At 33.7% G+C, this 18,487-nt stretch overlaps 4 gene segments (V, D, J or C); all 4 read left to right on the top strand.

The window, feature by feature from the left end:
- Positions 1–11,840, top strand: part of LOC140333452 (immunoglobulin heavy constant mu-like) — a gene marked incomplete in the record, with an annotated part of 720,383 nt that extends 708,543 nt beyond the window's left edge. Inside the window, 6 exon segments of the C gene segment in view lie at positions 4,194–4,505; positions 5,185–5,514; positions 6,088–6,411; positions 7,254–7,592; positions 10,642–10,763; positions 11,616–11,840. Of these exon segments, the coding sequence occupies positions 4,194–4,505; positions 5,185–5,514; positions 6,088–6,411; positions 7,254–7,592; positions 10,642–10,763; positions 11,616–11,624 (1,436 nt within the window).
- The window catches only part of LOC140333456 (Ig gamma-2C chain C region-like), a 186,021-nt gene that overhangs the window by 4,924 nt on the left and 162,610 nt on the right, over positions 1–18,487 (top strand).
- LOC140333454 (Ig gamma-2C chain C region-like) overlaps positions 1–18,487 on the top strand; it is a 134,894-nt gene that overhangs the window by 5,518 nt on the left and 110,889 nt on the right.
- The window catches only part of LOC140333451 (Ig heavy chain C region, membrane-bound form-like), a 63,539-nt gene that overhangs the window by 21,264 nt on the left and 23,788 nt on the right, over positions 1–18,487 (top strand).

Below are 18,487 nucleotides of genomic sequence, written 5' to 3'. Positions count from 1 at the left end.
GATACAGCACCGCTGAATCAGCTTAGGTAAAATGTATTGTGTACAATGTACTATACAGCTATTGGTATATTCTATAATGAAATACAGATAATGTATAGCCAGTGCTGTATACAGCCGAAGCTAGCACAGGTTCTGTATAGTATACAGCATTCAATGTACAGTACATTCTACAGTTAAGTATAGTATAGTACAGCACAACCTGAATGTTTTTTTTACTTTGTGTATGTATGTATGTATGTAAGTGGTACTGGCATAGCAGGTGTTGTATATAGTAAAAAGTAGTGCAGGTACCTAAACCACAGGTGACAACAAATCTGAATGCTATAGCATGTGCTCTATCAGTAATAGGCATAGCATGTTTTGTAAACATTAAAACATGATAAAATGTAGTATATATCACAGCAGATGGCATAGCAGCTACAGCAAAGCAGGCAGCATAGCATGTACCATACCATGTACAAATTCATATACCATGATCAGTTGTAAAGCTAAAGAATAATGTCCAACATGTGCTACACCAGGTAATAGCTAAGCACGTATTAGTTACAATGGTAGTGATCATGGTTAATGCAGAACCAAGCAGACACCAATGCATATATAGCACTGTAATTCAGCTGGTATTGCAAATGCTGTATATAGCAGGAGCTGGTGTAAGTACTGTATGTACACGCTATACACTACATCATGCCCTGTATAGGCATGGTATGATACAGAAGGTCCTGCATACAGGAAAGGTTAGCACAAATCCTGCACATAACAGACCACAGCAAAATCTATATGGTACAGTACAACCTAAATATTTGGTGTGGTATTGCACAGCTAATAGCATGGCACATGCTTTCTACAGCAGAAGATGGTGCAGATACTAATACCACAAGCCAATGCACATTTAAATGCTTTAGTATGTAATGTACCATACATTTTTTGACATAGCAGTTTTTTGTATACATGCAAGTAGCATCCAGCACAGTAAAAGGCATAGTGGCAACTACACAGCACAGCAGACAGCATAGCATGTGCTATATCATACATGTAATTATATACATAACTCTTTATGCACTACAAGCTAGTGCAAATAATGTAATATGAACAATAATGTATAGAACATCATATATTGAGGGGTACAGCCAGGGAGTTATATCCCACATGTTCTGTGCTGGTAAACAGATGATATGTACAATAGTAGGGAGTGTGGTCATTACAGGGCAGGCTAGACATGGATGCATATACAGTAATGCATTATATTATGTACTGTACTGCATAATTGGGTGCTGCATAATTTATAATGTACTATCCAGTGAGCATAGCTCTATACAGCAAAAGTTGAAATAGTTACAAAGCTGAAAACTGATTAGTATGAAATATGCGGTATATCGGACAACGTGGCATTTACTGTACAGCATAAATGATGTGTGTAGCATGTACTATACAGGTAATGGCAAAGTAGGTGATATATACTTTAGATCATGTAGATGTTACTATAAAGTATGTAGAGTACAATACTGCAGATGAAATAAAATACAACATACAATGCATATAATGGCATTGCATGTGCTTTATAAGGCAAAAAAATGCAGGTAACATCCAGCACAGCTTGAAAAGTATAGCTTACACTGTATAGGGAAATTCATAGCATGCCCACTGAAGCTGTAGATGGTAATGATGGTATTGAGACTGTAAAGTCTTGACTTTATATTGTGTACAGTAGAAGGAAAAACAGGTAAGGTTCAGCTTTTCACATATTTGCAGCATAGCAGGTATACTACAGAAAACTGCTTATATACCATGCATAAGCAGCTTGAGTATATTGTAAGAGGCAAGGAAGCATAGAACTAAGGTGGATTGTGTACTGTGTAGTGGGGTTTAAAGTATAGCTGTGGGTAAGACAAATAAAGGACAGTGTTAGTAAGGTATGAGGGGTAGGGTAAGAGGTTAGGAGAGCAGAGCAGATATTATAGACCAGGTACTGTACAATAAAACAAATTGTATAGCTTGCATTGTATACTGTACAGGTAAATCAGCATAGCACTGTTAGGTATAGAATGTATAGTATAGTGTAAATGAGACTAGCAGCAGGAAGAATAAATTCTACACAGGTTAGCTGTAGAAGGTACTTTAATCCCCATATTTAGCAGTTACTATTAAGCTTATACTTTAGGATCCTAAAAGCAAGTGGATAGCATTGCTGATCCACTGCAGCTCATCCTAGGAAATAATGAATGTCAAGTCACATAACAGCATGTAATACACTACAAGGTATATGGCAAAATAAATAAATACCGAAGGTAGGGCTGGGGGAGGTTAAAGAAATTAAGCATAGTAAGTTAAACAGCAAGGTACTGTGGTTAAAATGCTGTTGAAATGCCATTGGAAACACATATAAATGAAGACCAGCATATAGAGCATGCAACAGCCACAGCATATTCTGTACACACTAAAAAGAGATGCCTGCAAGATGCAGTTAGTGTTGATGGGCAATGCAGCTTGTTTTACATTTATTTTAGACATTTCTAAGATCGTTTAGAATTCATTGACAGGAGCAGTTAACTTAATCTGATAGGATCTGGTTAAAGTTGCTTTTTATTTACATAGGGGAGAGAAGCAGTTCTGATGAAAAAAAAATGCCAACCAACACAACCCCTTAATTGTAGCATAAGTATTGCATAGCTTAAGATCTGTGCTGTCTTTTGTATTTAAGTTGATGAGTTTATAACAAACACCTATTACTTTCTTAACCTGTTAGAATCTGTTAAATTGTGTAGTTAATGTGCCTGTTCTCCACCCATATTATGGTTTCAAATACTACATTAGATTCTGTGTTTAAGTTTCCCTGTGTTGCTTTACAGAGATTTAAAGTATGATACAATATTCATGATGCCAACCACTACTACTGCAATAAATAATTTAAAGAACAGGAAGAGCTTGTAGTTTTTATGAAATATTATCAGAGAGCTGTTCAGTAGCATAGTGCTGAAACGCTGAATATAATTCATAACTATTTTTCTGAAGAAAGTACAAAATTATATTTACCATTGATCTTTCACACAGAATGTTATAAATGCATCAAAATGCATACTAGAATAAAATATATCAATTGTATTGTATTTCTTAAATATACATACTACTACATTTTCAAAGCATACACATTACTATTATACTGTCACAAAAACCTCTGTTTCTTTAAAAATTCACATGCTACTGTTACAATCAGGTATGCAGTTAAGTGTATGTAAGTGGTTATATGTGTAGTGCAACATTCTGAAATGTGAGAGTTGGTATCCAATAGTAGACTGTGTTACTTCTGGGTATATGTATTTCTGGTTCGTATATCTGATTTATGACAACAGATAATTTTCGAATGTGCAAGCAGATATTTTTTTCCAAACAACCAGTGACTAAACTAATGACTATAATATACACACATACATATATATATATATATATATATATATACATATACAGTACAAATGTAAATATTTAAAGACTGAAGAATGTAATTTCTCATTCATTAGAAAATCTAAACAGCACTTTTTATTGAGAACTATTCCATAACTATTCCATTTTCTACACTGAAGCAGACGTGCTCTTTATGTTCTGGAAGTTATATGTTTAACTGTGGTGCAAATATTAGAAAAATGTGTTTTATTCAGATTTGTATGAGCATTTAAACAATAAGGGCAGAATATCAATTTATTGTGTGTTCATTGCTCATACTTAAGTGACAGTCTGTAGATATTCTTTGTAAATAGTATGTATGTATGTTGATACTTACGAAATATACTGGAGTAATGTCATTTTAAATCTGTAGAAAAAAAATTATTTTTAATTTACTACATGCCACAATTAGCCAATCACATGCATTTAGGGGGTTCCATCATTTCAACTGGTGCAGTGTTTAAGATCTTAAATTGCAACACTTCTTCAACATATAATATTTGTTTATGTATACATAATATTCATTATCGTTTAATATTATTTGAATGAACTAATTATTGCAGAATTCTCATCCCAATTCAAACTTTGATCTTAACTTTTAGCTCCCCTTTTTACCACTAACTCCAACCATACATCAAGTATTGCTAATTTCATTTGGAATCAAAACTAAAACATCTTCAAATTACTCCTTTTAACTTGTACTCAACTCTGAACTCTTTACTGTACTCATTCCTTCCACCGTTTGCTTCTATTCTCAGCTACAGCGTCGCCACCATCTCTCTTTGCACTTATTTCTTGCGGCACGTCACAGGGAAATGAAAAAACCGCCATTGGCTGCCTGGCCACGGGCTTCATTCCAAACTCTGTTGAATACAGCTGGAAAGATAAAAGCAACAACAGCATTTCCGTTGACATGAGTAATTACAATTCTGTGTTGCAATCTGGAGGCACATATGTAGGAAGCACCCAAGCTGATGTGCAATCTAATAGCTGGAACAATGGTGATCCTTATTACTGCTCTGCAAAACATCCACAGGGAACCGTGTCTGCAGTGGTTCAGTTAAAAAGGGGTAAGAATCCTTTATTTTCTCTACATTACAGTAACATACCAATTCATACTGGCAATCTTCAAGTATGCTTTCTGCAGCCAGCAGTTTGTACTTGTACCTAGTTCATTTACTAGTACTAGTACCTGTATTATATACCATGCCTCAGTTACTGATCAAACCCTTCAGGTAGTATTTATCAAATCCATATCCTTACAAAGGCATCCTACTAGGCCAAATTTGTATTTATTTTGTTAAGCTCTGTACAGTCTAAATTTTAGTCAGCTCTGTGCTAAAAGTGATGCCAGTTATCTATGGCCTTAGAAGTTTACAGCTTTCAACTTTCTTGAATAGCTTATATCACAATTTATTATTAACAGCAATTTTTGTTTGAGAATCTGGTGCATAAAAATTCAATAAATTAAGTAAGCAAATGATATCAAATATATATAGATAATGTCATTATTATGAAATACACGAAATAGACAAAAATTACAGGGCTAACAAGGGTACACTTTTGTATATCTCACCTTAAAACATGTTATTCACACTGTCAAAGTTTAAAGTAGAACAGTGTCTCTTGTACTATGATCAGTATTGTTAATTTAGTAACCATTGTAAATTACACTGCTGATTGTTCTCATTTGATGAGGTATAACAGCTATACTGAACTTGCACATATTCTTTTTTTTTTTTTTTGAAGTTACAGTGCCAAAGAAACCAATAGTAACTCTTCATGCCCCCCTCAATCAAGATATAATAGAAAATGGTAATGGTTCAATTGTATGCATTGCACATGGATTTAACCCTGTACCAATTAAAATGGAATGGATGGAGAATTTTGAAAATATTGTTGATGTAAAAGAAGTAACAGAAGAAGTAGTTTCTGATGGAAATGGAGGTTTTACACAAACTTCATATATCACTGTATCCCAGAAAAAATGGGATACTGATACTGTATACTCATGTATAGTGAAGCATCCTGCCTCTGACTTCAATGAAATGAAGAATGTGAGCAAATCAATTTTATGTGGTAAGTTGTTTTACATTAGATCCGATTCAGTAAAATGTTAAATCATCAAATCCAAATGGTTAATTATGATATAATTTTATGTTGGCTTGTGTACACATCTTTACCACTGACCATACATAATAATTGCAGTTGTAACTAGTGGGGCAATTGTTAGTTCCTGGTATCAAACAGACATTTTTTACTGACAAGGTGTTAACAAAGGGCACCTTCTTCTCGCTGCTTTCCTATTTTTACATTCATAGAAACCTGTCCTGTTCTGCAGATTTGTGTTAGTGGTCCGGAATGTTACCCATCAATATACCAGGACAATATTTATCCTGAGGTTGTTACCTGCAAACTGTCACACAGAGTCTCTATGACTTGTTAGGCTGTAATATATCCTAAATATAGGGTAAAGTAGAAATTGGGCTTAGGGGTAATATATTTGAATTTACTACATGGCAAGTTTTAATATTTGCCAAGAATTTCCTTATGGTTTTATTTGTGCTGCTAAACTCTGTTAATGTAAAAATTCCAAATACAAGCAATTAGTCACATAAAAATGTCTTCTAATCCTAATGTTCTTTTGTTTAGATTCCCATCCCCCGGCTGGTGTAATCCAGGTGAATGTTAGGCCTCCATCATTTGAACAAATTTTTCTCCAGAATAATGCCCCTCTCACTTGCATTATTTCAAACATGGAAAGCAAAGATGGACTAGAGGTCACCTGGTACTCAGGTACTGATGCACTTCCCACTGAGATTGAAGACCCAGTATATGACTCTTCTATGCGGAGATACACTGCCAAGGCCATTGCTATGGTTTGTCCTGAAGACTGGAAAACAAAGAAATTTGAGTGCAGAGTCAGCCATCCTGAACTTCCCCGTATCGAAGTTAAATCACTAAGTAAACCAAATGGTATGTATTTAATGTATTTTTTTTTAAAAAGATAAAAAAAAACACAACATTAAAACCTACATATTAGCACTATTTGCATTACAGATGAGTGCTTTCTTCACTTTAAAATTAATTTACAGTACTTTTGTATGAATATGTAAAAAATGTATTCTTCTTTGCAGCTATAATTTAATCTCTCTGAACTTGCCCAGTAAAGATTTAATGCATTTAAAATAAATAAAAAAAAACATGTAGCAGAGATTACAAATGTGGCATGTTTGGCGATTATTTGTATAAAGAAGCCATTCCTAATTTTTATGATTCCCATGATCTCAACACCTTCTTTGGGTTCATACTGATTGATGAATAAATGTCTGTATGTTTTTTCAGTTTAAATAGACAAATGCAGTTACAAACTTAGGATAAAAAAGTAAACCAACTACACGGTTTAGTTATTCATACATTTTTTTAAACTTGTATGTATAACTTACTCATGTGTGCACAACTCTTAAATATATATTTATATACTAATAAGTATAAGGTTTTAATTGGGCACAATAAGCTAAGTCTACAGTTCAAATACAACACACATTGGTGCCTCAGTAAAGTAACATTTAAACTCCCAATTCATCTATCCTCCCTCCTACAGAGGGATGGCCATGACATGGGTGAGATAATTTTACACAAGGATTACCTTATTTTCTTCCACTCTGTCCCAATTATTGATTCTACCTCTATTCCATAGGTGAACTATGTTTCAGCCTAAATATTCATCATTATTATTAATTTAATTCACCAATAATTCCATTTGAGTTGATGTTTACAAGTTTTGCATACATTTTTCAACCTGCTTTCTTTTCCAGGACTAGAAACACGAACACCATCAGTCTATTTATTTGCACCACATCCAGAAGAAGTAGCTAAAAAAGAATCACTCACCCTGACATGCCTGGTTAAAGGTTACTTCCCAAATGACTTATTTGTCAAATGGATTAGTAGTGACAACACAGAGCTGACTACTTTTAAAAACACTCAGCCCGAAGAGGAGATCACTTCTTCCAGCAAGAAAAGCTTCTTTCTCTATAGCACTTTAACCCTTCCAAGTGTTGAAGATTGGAACAATGGAAAAGCATACACCTGTATAGTTGGCCATGAATCACTATCGCTTCATACCACTCAAAGGACCATTGACAAAAATTCTGGTAAACCAAGTAATGTGAATGTGACCCTCCATATGTCTGATACCTGTTAACAGTCTTTTAAACAATGACCAGATAACATTGCCTTTCCTGTAAAATGTGTAAAATTTGGGAGAGGAAGTGGAAGTGTCATCTTAATGTTTGTTGGTCTGCTTTATGTACATTAACTTCAATGAACCCTTTCTGCATACTGAAAAGTAGAAATAAAAAAATGAATTTATAAAATTCTTGTTTTTATGTATGTATGTGTGTAACTGTCTTGTTCTTGTATGGTTCAGCGGGAAGCTAAGAACTAACAGGGGTTACTAAAATGATTTCCTTAGCTGTCAAAGAATCCAGATGTGTAAAATAATGGGCTGTCCTTAATCTCCATGGTCAACACTTGTAGCAACATGGGGCAAACAATTATAAAGTGCAATAAAAACACCAGAATTGTTTGCTATGGTATACTACCATGTTCTTAAACTCATTTTGTCTGCATTTCATTACACGGTCAAAGGAGAGATTATTATTACCTTAAAGCAAATAAATAATTAAGAATCCAAACCAACAGGGGTGTTCTCTGTAGCCTAAGATTCAGAAAACTCTGGTGCGTCAATATATGAATACACATTGAACACTAATACATTTTTGCAACTATTCAGAAGTCTGGAACACACTTTAAATAGCCACTTTGGACCAAAGTTGAGAATTTATATTTACTTAATCTTCATATTTTATCTAGAAATAATTAACAGGAAATAGTTTTACATACAAATGCCTTTAAACAATTGATAAAAAATAGGACTTTAATTTACTGATATTGGAAGCATCAGCATGATGTTTATTATTATTTGGAGTTCCAGACTTTAGTATTTAAGATATATATTGGGCTCTTCAGTGTACAAACTAATAGTGTATCTACATCATTAAAATAAATATGGAGATAATTAAAACTCCAAATGCTTATTATTAGACCCATTAGGAATAGACTTAACACTATGTGTGTGTCCTTGTTTATTTTCAGCTTAATGCTCTATGTGTGTCCTTCTTTCTCACCAACCCATGAATCTAAACAAAAAAAAACAATGTTTAGAAGGCAGTGCAAAATGCATATTTTCAACTATAAAAATTAAAGTCTATAGTTATTTCTACAAGTCTACAGATATGTTAAAGTAAAATATATATCTACAGACTATCAAAATAACAGTGATCAATATATACTTTTAAAAGTTAAAGAAAAAAAAACACACTAGTAAAACTAGTAAACACTTTGCCTAGGCAAAACAAATCTGAACAATATTATTGAAGCCTTACTATGGTTTAAATTTTTAAAATTATGTGTCCACTGTGCATAGCACATGACATGTCCTAAACCCTGATACTAGCAAAATGCTTAGAACAACTTAATTAAGTTGTTCAATAATAAATTATTGCACACAAGTATAAAAAACCCTTAACAGTGAACCATCTTGTGACCTCTTCTGTTTAGGAGGTTTTATGAGTGCACTTTATTTTTAAATGACCCAATTTTTAAAAACATAGCCCTTACATACAGATCAAATTTGTTACAGAATTGGAAGAAACAAATTGAAATGGCAAACTCATACATAGTACACATCTATATAGATATATGCATTTTATTTGATAAGAATGTATACATTATTATACAGTGAAGTAATAACGGTCACTTAGGACAAAATAGCAGACAGGTAAATAATATGTTAATGTTTAGAAATTACATTTCTGCACAGAAGCAATATATAAAACACATTGCTTACTATCCATAAACTAAGCCCAGCTAATGCATTGTATATAATTTGAATTACAAGAAAAGCAGTTTGATGTGATGTTTCCATCCAAGGTTAAAGGACATCTACTACACTGAACCAGAGTTCTGATACTAATAAATAAACTTAGCTTAGTTTTTCCATTATGCACATACTTGGTGCTTTGCAAAGAATCTGTGAAAACCTAATTTGTCAGGTTATTATAAAAAAGCATATATATATATATATATATATATATATATTATCAAAATTATTAGTTATCAATACTTTTGGAATACATTTAAAATAGACAGACATACTATTAAGAAGTATAAACAAAATGAATATAAGATATTAAAATGACCGATACTTTGACATCTTTGAATGTTATATCATGTTTGTTGTAGACATCAGAACATGGGAGTTTACTAAATCCAAATAGAATTGACCACATAAGATTTTCCTATTGATGAAATAGTCAAACCAATATATATTGGGTACAATGTAAAATGTAAAGTGGAGATGTTACATTGTACATTTGCTGGCAGATTTTAGGATTTTCCATAATCCTATGCACTTTCCAATTGTAAAAAAGGCATGTGATCAATGTCTAGATTAAGTGAATCTTTAAATGGTATAATTTACCAGGGAATTAAATTCACATATATAGCCAAACACTTAGGTCTAGCAATAAAATCCTGTTTGGCGGTGCAACCCAAAGCATAAACCCATACATAGTTTTCCCATAGTTTCTGTGAATAATATTATTTATGGATTGTTCTCTAACCCCCTATGTGCATTGTGTCTGTCCTCTGCATTGTGCTTGGCAGTATCATAAGTTTATGTGATCAGAACTTGTTAATAGATAAGTGTATTTCCATATATGAAACCAAAGCAAAATGTCTCTACTTTTATTAAACAAAAATAGAAATTGTTTTAAATAGAGGGGACAGGAAGTAGTGGGAAATACAACCAGGACAAAAACTGCAGGAATTTAGCGGAAAATTTAGAACCTCTTTTTATTACTATTAGGGAAATAACAGTTACCTAATGACAGTGGTTCTTACGCTTCCCACTCCTCTATTTTAAACTATGAAAAAGAAGGTTACTAGATACTTTAAAAATTCTATTTGTCATTTGGGACAATTTGTCTCCAACATGATTATATTAATGTATGTGTATGTATATGTATAAGTATATGTCTGCATATACTGTAATACCTTTTTATTAGCTCACAACTGCGATATATAAAGTCTGCTTGGTATTTAATTTCACTAATGTTATTTATTTTTGCCACATTACAGCAGCCCGTATGGTCTATTTAGAGGAAGATGATGATATTGATAATCTCTGGACCACGGCTTCCACTTTTATAGTGCTCTTCCTACTGAGTCTGTTCTATAGTGCAACTGTCACTCTGTTTAAGGTGCGATCCATTGAAATTAAGGATATGATTGATTGGTGTGAGGGCATGCTAACAAAATGTAACAATGTATTTTAATACTGGACAAACACTGTATAAACACAGGAAAGAGAAGGGAAAAGGAATCTTGGGTTCAGTTTTTTTACAGTCTTTAGACTGTTTTATTTAAAGCAAACTAAAATGAATAGTTTTAATTAAATAAATAGGAATGTTAGAAGTTCCTAAATAAAACAGTAAGAGGCATCGATGTCATCCTTGTTTTCCATGTTAAACATCCAAATAATGATCCTTGTGTAAAAGTAAAATCCAATTCTGCACCCAGTTTTTACAGTAATGTCTTGAAAGCATTTAGTAGACAGAGGGCCCAATTTATTAAAGCTCTCCAAGACTGGGGAGGGTAGATTATCACAGGTGATCCTGGGTGATCAAGCAAAACTTGATATCTTAAAATAATTTTCTATTATTTGGCATTTGATTTAAATCCTGAACCAGATCTTTTTGGAGTTTGTTGAATCATCCAGGTCCTTCCATTATAGTCTATCTTCTCCAGTCTTTGGGCGCTCTCATAAATCAGGCCCAAAAAAACCTTTCCATATCGTATAGAACATGTGCAACTGCATTTTGTGTAAAGACACAACTAAAGAAGAACTAAAATCTGCTGAAGATCCACTAGGGTTGTACCATAGTTTGCACATTAGTTCCTTGGAACCCTGGTTGAGAAATACTGAAACATACATATATTATAAAATAATAAAAGCTGGTGATTCAGGTTACTTAGATATTACTATGTTACTTATAATTCAGACACTAGAATAACAGTATTTATATTTGTGTCTTTATTTCTCTTTTTTACAGGTGAAGTAATTGTTACAAGATGATGTTTCTCCTGTAGAAGAATGTATGTCCTCCTGTGTGATATTCAGCCTCCTTACATATTTCAGCTTTGTAAATATTTATGTCTAGTAGCATCCTGTATCATATGTATTATTTTAGTAGATAATGAGATTCTGTATGCTTTTTTGTGAAAATGTCAATGTAAAATTCTGAAAATATTGAAATAAAGATGTAAACTTAACCTGAGCGTTCTATATTGGTCTTTTTTTGTGTGCAGCCATTCATGTAAAAATAAAGATTTTACTACATAATTTAGTGCAATAACACTGAACATATGGGTTCACCAAAAAGATGTGTACAACATTTATAAATGCAGGCAATTAATTTATGGTTCTTGCACACTGCACTGGTTGAAAACTATGGATGGTTAAGAAAGTATATTTACGCTTTTCGTGTTTCTTCTCCTAAAATAGATTTGGGGCTGCTCATAATGTTTTACAAATATCAGATTCTCTTCAGATCTTGTTCATGCTGTTTTGATTCCAAGAACTTTCTGCTTTTCTATCAAATTGGTTGACTATGAAAAAAACATTGTTTTCAATAGGGCTTGTTATCATCTAGGTGATTACTTCAGAAACATATAATTAAAGTACTGAATGTAATATTTTCAAGACAGTTAACTTGCCCTGATAATTATAATATGTGATACATCTTTACAAATGTTAAATACAAAAATATAATATAAAATTATGTATTTTCAAACATGCTGGTGTGATCAAGTTTAGAGATGTTTGCACTGTTTTTTTTTACTCACCGAATATTTCAAAAATAGTATTTTTTTTGTTGCATCCTTTATTTTAATTTAACTGCATCTCTCAAGTTGACTGTTTCCTGCTGATGCGCGCTTGTTGATAAATAAAGCCTAATGATCAGATTTCATAGTTGATTAGAGGTCAACAGGGAACATCTGCTAAATTTATTTAATCCTAAAACAAGCAAAAGTGTTTACTGCCATGTGCCATGTGGTACATTTTTACCAGTTTTTAATTATAAAATAGGAATGACCTGTTGACTTGAGCCAGTTGACTTTACAGGAACTCAGGGTCATCCCCAGTAACTATTTAATGTATGGCAATGTATGGCAATGTATGGTAATTCTTTGTGTGCATAGTACTTGTGGGGATCAGATTGGTAAGATTTTGATAGAGAAGGAGTGAGGAATTTGAGGCAGAAGCAGGAATTTTAACTGGACTGTTAGAGATGTATAATGTTTAAATATGCTGTTTTTCTATTATTTTTATTCTATTATTTTTTTTCTATAGTATTAGGTCTCAGGGCAGGTTCAGATCTTTCCCAGAGTTGAGAAATCCTGCATGGCTCCCCGTGGTTAGCACCTTCCATCAATTTTTTTAAAGAACCAGCCTCTGCACTTTGGACAGCTGTCAGTGTACCACTCTCATCTGCCACCATTCATTTTCAATGGGGCTGCTGCAGGGACTAGCTACATATAGCATCTCCCCCGAGGCAATGGTTCACTGGCATGAGGTAACCACACAAAAATGACCAGTTTTAAAATAGCCTTACTAACATTTTTTATTTTATTTTAAAATGTCATGTCTATGTGGTCCCAATTTAAATAAATATTACTCCTAAATTTTCTTACATTAGATGCTTTTGCTCCTCATTAAAGTAATTTTTAGCCCCATGTTTGATGTTAATAAAATTTTACTGAAACCCTCAAAACTAGTCAAAATTTCAATATTCTCTCCATGTCACCATCATTTTTGCCATATTTTAACCAAATGTTTTGGTAAAAATATATTTCTCAATTTTGCGCATTCTTAATAACAATCACATGATTGGGAACTTATTCCAAAATTTGCAGGGCAGCTGGCAGGCACAGAGCCATCACAGATAGTCAAATCTGTGGCAACTGTTAGTATGTGTCATTACGTATCGTAACCTTAGCATGGGACATTAAGGAATAAACCAGACAAAAATACAAACTGGAATAAATAAAACACCCTCTATTATAATATCCATAGTATGACTTAAAACATTTCAATTAATGTTTTGCTAGAATCTGTTCAATATCTGTAAAATCTCTAGAATTATTATCTGTTGTTTCCATGTTTTTCATATTATCCTTCATTCATAGTTTTAAAACAACATTTTTTAGGAATAATAGATACAACTATAAGCCTACTGTAAAATCTGCACAGGGAAATGGTGGACGTTTACCAATGCAAAACTAAAAAATAGTTTAGCAAGGAGATTTTTGTTCATGCACTTGTGAGGGCAGTATTGAAATTGCACAAATTATTTAATTATTATGCTTGGGGGATTCTCTAAAATATTTGTGGTGTCCCAGAACATTATAATTATAATGGACAGTCTTAGTAACACTAAACACTGGCAGCATATTTTTTTCTTTCACTAGTTTGGCTTATATACATCAGCACCCACATCTGATTCGATTACAGTTTACAAAGGTTTTTTCTTACGTTAAAACATGTGTGGCTTAAATCCTAAAAACATACATTTTGAACAAAATAACCTTAGCTTCAACAAAGATAAAAAAATATCAGATTTGGCATAATTCCTTGCATAAACAATTTACATGAACTATTTTACAATTATTAAACAAATCAAATACCCCAATTTTGGCAGTCAATTGCAGTATGCCCTCAGTAGTAATCTCCACTCCATGCATTTCGAGGACCTAATACCCTTCTTGAGGAGAAATATTTCAAATGTCCTCAAGTAAATCCAAGAAGATCCCAATGCAGGGACACCACACAGAACTGGTAAAAATCAACAGAAACTGGTAAAAACCAAAGGTTCCTAAGTAGCACTAGGCCACTAACTCACAACATGTCACTCAAATCAAAGGGAGCTTCCAGAGTTTTGAGAGATAGAGGTTCCTAGCTCCTGAACCACCATTTGGCTTGTTTTAAAAGGGATCCGTATAACTGATCAACCAGTGCTTCTTTGGAGTCATTTGGGTATTACCAGTTTCTGTCAATTTTTACCAGTGCCGTGTCTTACAGTAAATCCAAGAGGATCTTATGCAGGGAATCCACACAACACTGGTAAAAATTGACAGAAACTGGTTATACCCAAATGACCCCAAAGGAGCACTGGTTGATCAATCATACTGATCCCTTCTAAAACAAGCCAAATGGTGGTTCGGGAGCTAGGAACCTCTATCTCCCAAAACCCTGGAAGCTCCCTTTGATTTGAGGGACATGTTGTGCGTTAGTGGCCTAGTGCTACGTAGGAACATTTGGTTTTTACCAGTTTCTGTTGATTTTTACCAGTTCTGTGTGGTGTCCCTGCATTGGGATCTTCTTGGATTTACTTGAGGACATTTTAAATATTTCTCCTCAAGAAGGGTGTTAGGTCCTCAAAATGCATGGAGTTGAGATTACTACTGAGGGCATACTGCAATTGACTGCCAAAATCAAGGTATTTGATTTGCTTAATAACTGTAAAATAGCTCATGTAAATTGTTTATGCAGGGCTTTATGTCAAATCTGATTTTATTTTATCTTTGTTGAATCTGAGGTTATTTTGTTCATAATGTTTATTTTTTGGGTTTAACCCATACACCTTTTAATGTAGGTAAAAACTCTTGTATGTTTATAATAAAACAAAGTTAAGTGCACAGAATGGCCAAAAATAGGCTCTATTTTCGAAAAACTTCCCGACTGACAAAAAATAGGATATCTGTAACTAAATTTTACTTACTGCAAAAAGTTTGTTTACTATAAAAAATGCTCTCTCTAGCGCTAAATAATTTCTCTGGGAATTTGCCACTTTTCCTAATGGTTGTGGCAGTGGATGAAAGTGACTGGATTTGGTGAATAATGAATATAGTAGATAGGAATATGGATATATAGAGATCATAACGAATAAACATAATTTTATAGTACACAAAGTTCAAGTTGGAGGGTTAGCTAACAAAATACCAGTTTGATAAGTATTTATGTATTTCAGGAGACATATTAGTGGGAGATAAGTTTTGCAGTGTTTTTAAATGAAACTATAGTAACATTATTCTGAAGTTGATTGGAAAACAGTAAATACAATAATAGAACAGAACAGCAGATAAGTAAATAAGTAGTGGGTAAAGAGACAAGTTTAACTGAAGTAATCATGATAACCTATAAAACTGAGGGCCTGAGTGCCTGAGTGATATAATAGAAAAAGCAAGTACCGTGGAATTTTAACTTTTTACTATGGGTGGCATTTTAACTTTTACCTACATATTGGTGGCAACATGAGTACAGAAAAGGGAGTATTGTAGAGAGTTTATATACCATTCAGCAGGTGTTGTGAATGTGGGGATTAATTCTAATCTATATCTAGACCATTGTTACATGATCTCTCTAACATGTGGAAACCTCTTTTAATAACTTTCAGGTCTTCAGGGAACTCTTGCTGTATTTTCTATATCTACAGCTCATAGTATATTAGTGTTGTGGTCAGTAGGAAGAATGCATTGCTGGCCAGTGGAACGATAGCCACCCTTACAGATAGCCAAAACCATTGGTATGACTTAAACTGTCCTGGGAGTCACAAATTCCTCAAGGAACCCCAATCAACCTGGTTGAGAAGCACTAATCTAGGGTATAGGGCTTGTAAAGTAGAAAAATGTTTAGGCGTTAAGATAACTATTAGTAAATACGGAGAAATTGGAAGGAGGTAGTTCTGCAGTGTCATGTGCATCCAAGTTATATTGGTATCTTGTGAAAAAGAAATAGTTTGCCAAGATAGATAGCATAAATATAAAAAAGTACAGAGCTACAGTGGAAGATCTTAAGGTAAAATTGTATTAATATGAAGTAAAACATGAAAGAGAAATATGCTCTGATATATCAAAGCTCTCCAAGGCTGGAGAGAATACACCTTCTTCAGTGAAGTTGGGTGATCCAGAAAACCTGGAATGGATCTGGTCCAGAATCAAAAACATTTGCAGACAAATAGCAAATTACTTTTACGCAATACATTCCAGGTTTGCTGGGTCACTCAGCTTCACTGATGAAAGTGTATTCCCCCCAGCCTTGGAGAGCTTTAAAAAATCAGGCCCACAGTATAGTTACATAGTAGGTTGGGTTGAAAAAAGACATAAGTCCATCAAGTTCAACCACTAGGGAAATAAACACATGCCAGATATAAACCCTAAAAGACATAGTTGGTCCAGAGGAAGGCAAAAAAAAACCCTGATACAATTTGTTTTAACGGGGGAAAAAAACCCCTTCCTGATTCCATGAGGCAATCGGATGTTTCCTGGATCAACTGTTTCTGTTATTTTTACTTTACATGACATGACAAATTATGAATGACAAAGGCAAAGTAAAAGTTATATAGATTACCCGGCTTTGTGAAGGCCACCCACAACAAATGTTTGTTATATTATAATAATGTGTTATTACATCAGGATACTTCTATCATAATATAATTTGTTGTTAGGGAACTAGGGAACCTCTGAAATCTGAGTGCAATTTTAGTTCTTAAATCTATTTCCAGGTGCAGAGGCTAACAGAAGAAGATTTATACAGTTTTAGACTGTATTTAAACAACTGAAAAGTTTGAATCTTGTTGCTTTTTAAGGCTAAGGTTATTTAAATAGGGTGTGTGATAGAATAGATTCATTTTACAGGACAAGTATGTTTGCAAAGTCAAAGATATGCTGTTATATCCTATACCTGTGTTGTCCTATCATTATTGTAGAGAACTCTCTCACTCAAAAGGGCAATCAATATATGACAAGCTACCTTGACAGGTAATTTTGAGATTGCATCCTTTATAATAAATACTTCCATGTTTTTCATAGTCCTGCTTTTAGTCCATTTAGGCAGCACAATGGTTTTAAATTCAATGAATAAATGAGGAGTGAGCAGGTCCACAATTGAACCATACTCTTTCTCTTGCTCCTCTGCACTACTAGAGTCAGTAAATTGTCTACATATGAGCATGAAAAAGAACACAAAAATGGGCAGGATTTCCCAAAAGTTTTTTGAATTTTAAAAACTTAATAGGCAGTTTGCAGTTGTCTCTGGATATGTTAGATTTTTTTTTTAAACATTTGTGTCTTTCCTGTTTTGATAAGGTACCCATAGAACAGCGTTTCTCAATCTTTTTAACATGGGGGACCCTTAAAATAACTTTCAGATGTTAAGGAACCCATAACAATATTACCAATATCCACAGTTCACAGTATATTAGTGCGGTGGTCAGTAGGAAGAATGCCTCTTACATTGCTCCCTTAATGTCCCCCCTATAGATAACCAAGAAGATTATTGGTGTCACCTTAACTAACCTAAGAGGCCTAAGTAACACCTAGCAACCTCTGGTGGAATCCTGGTTAAGAAAGACTGCCATAGACAATAGATACAAATGGCCAAAACTCATACAGTCTTTACTTTGCTAATTTCCTGGTATTTCATGATCACATTTTCTAGCTTTTCATACACTGGTCAGATGTTATCAGATTGCATTTTCATATTATTACCAGCATTTATTTTTTCATACATTACATTGCAGCATTGTGGGCAACTTTTACCTTGATTCCACATGGATTTTAAACTAATTCATGCATTATACTAGACCAAGCAATATGTTGTTGATTCACAATGACTTGGTTCCCAAGGGCTGGAGCAATGAAAGTATAATAACTTGCCCACCATAATAATGAATTTCCAGTCTTGGAAAACATAAGAAGTCCCTTTATAGAAGAAGAAGAATCTGACACTTACTGAAACATTCCTTTGTGTAAGATCCTCCAGAGGTGTATCAGTAGAAGTAGATAATTCCCCATCAATTAGTGTCAAATTCCCTATTTTTAAGATTACATCATGTTTGCAAACATTTAGTGTGGATGGAAAATG

Source organism: Pyxicephalus adspersus, chromosome 6 (genome assembly GCF_032062135.1).
Source record: "Pyxicephalus adspersus chromosome 6, UCB_Pads_2.0, whole genome shotgun sequence".
Lineage (NCBI taxonomy): Eukaryota > Metazoa > Chordata > Amphibia > Anura > Pyxicephalidae > Pyxicephalus > Pyxicephalus adspersus.
Note: the sequence above shows the minus strand (reverse complement) of the source record. Positions and strands in the feature narration are given on the sequence as shown.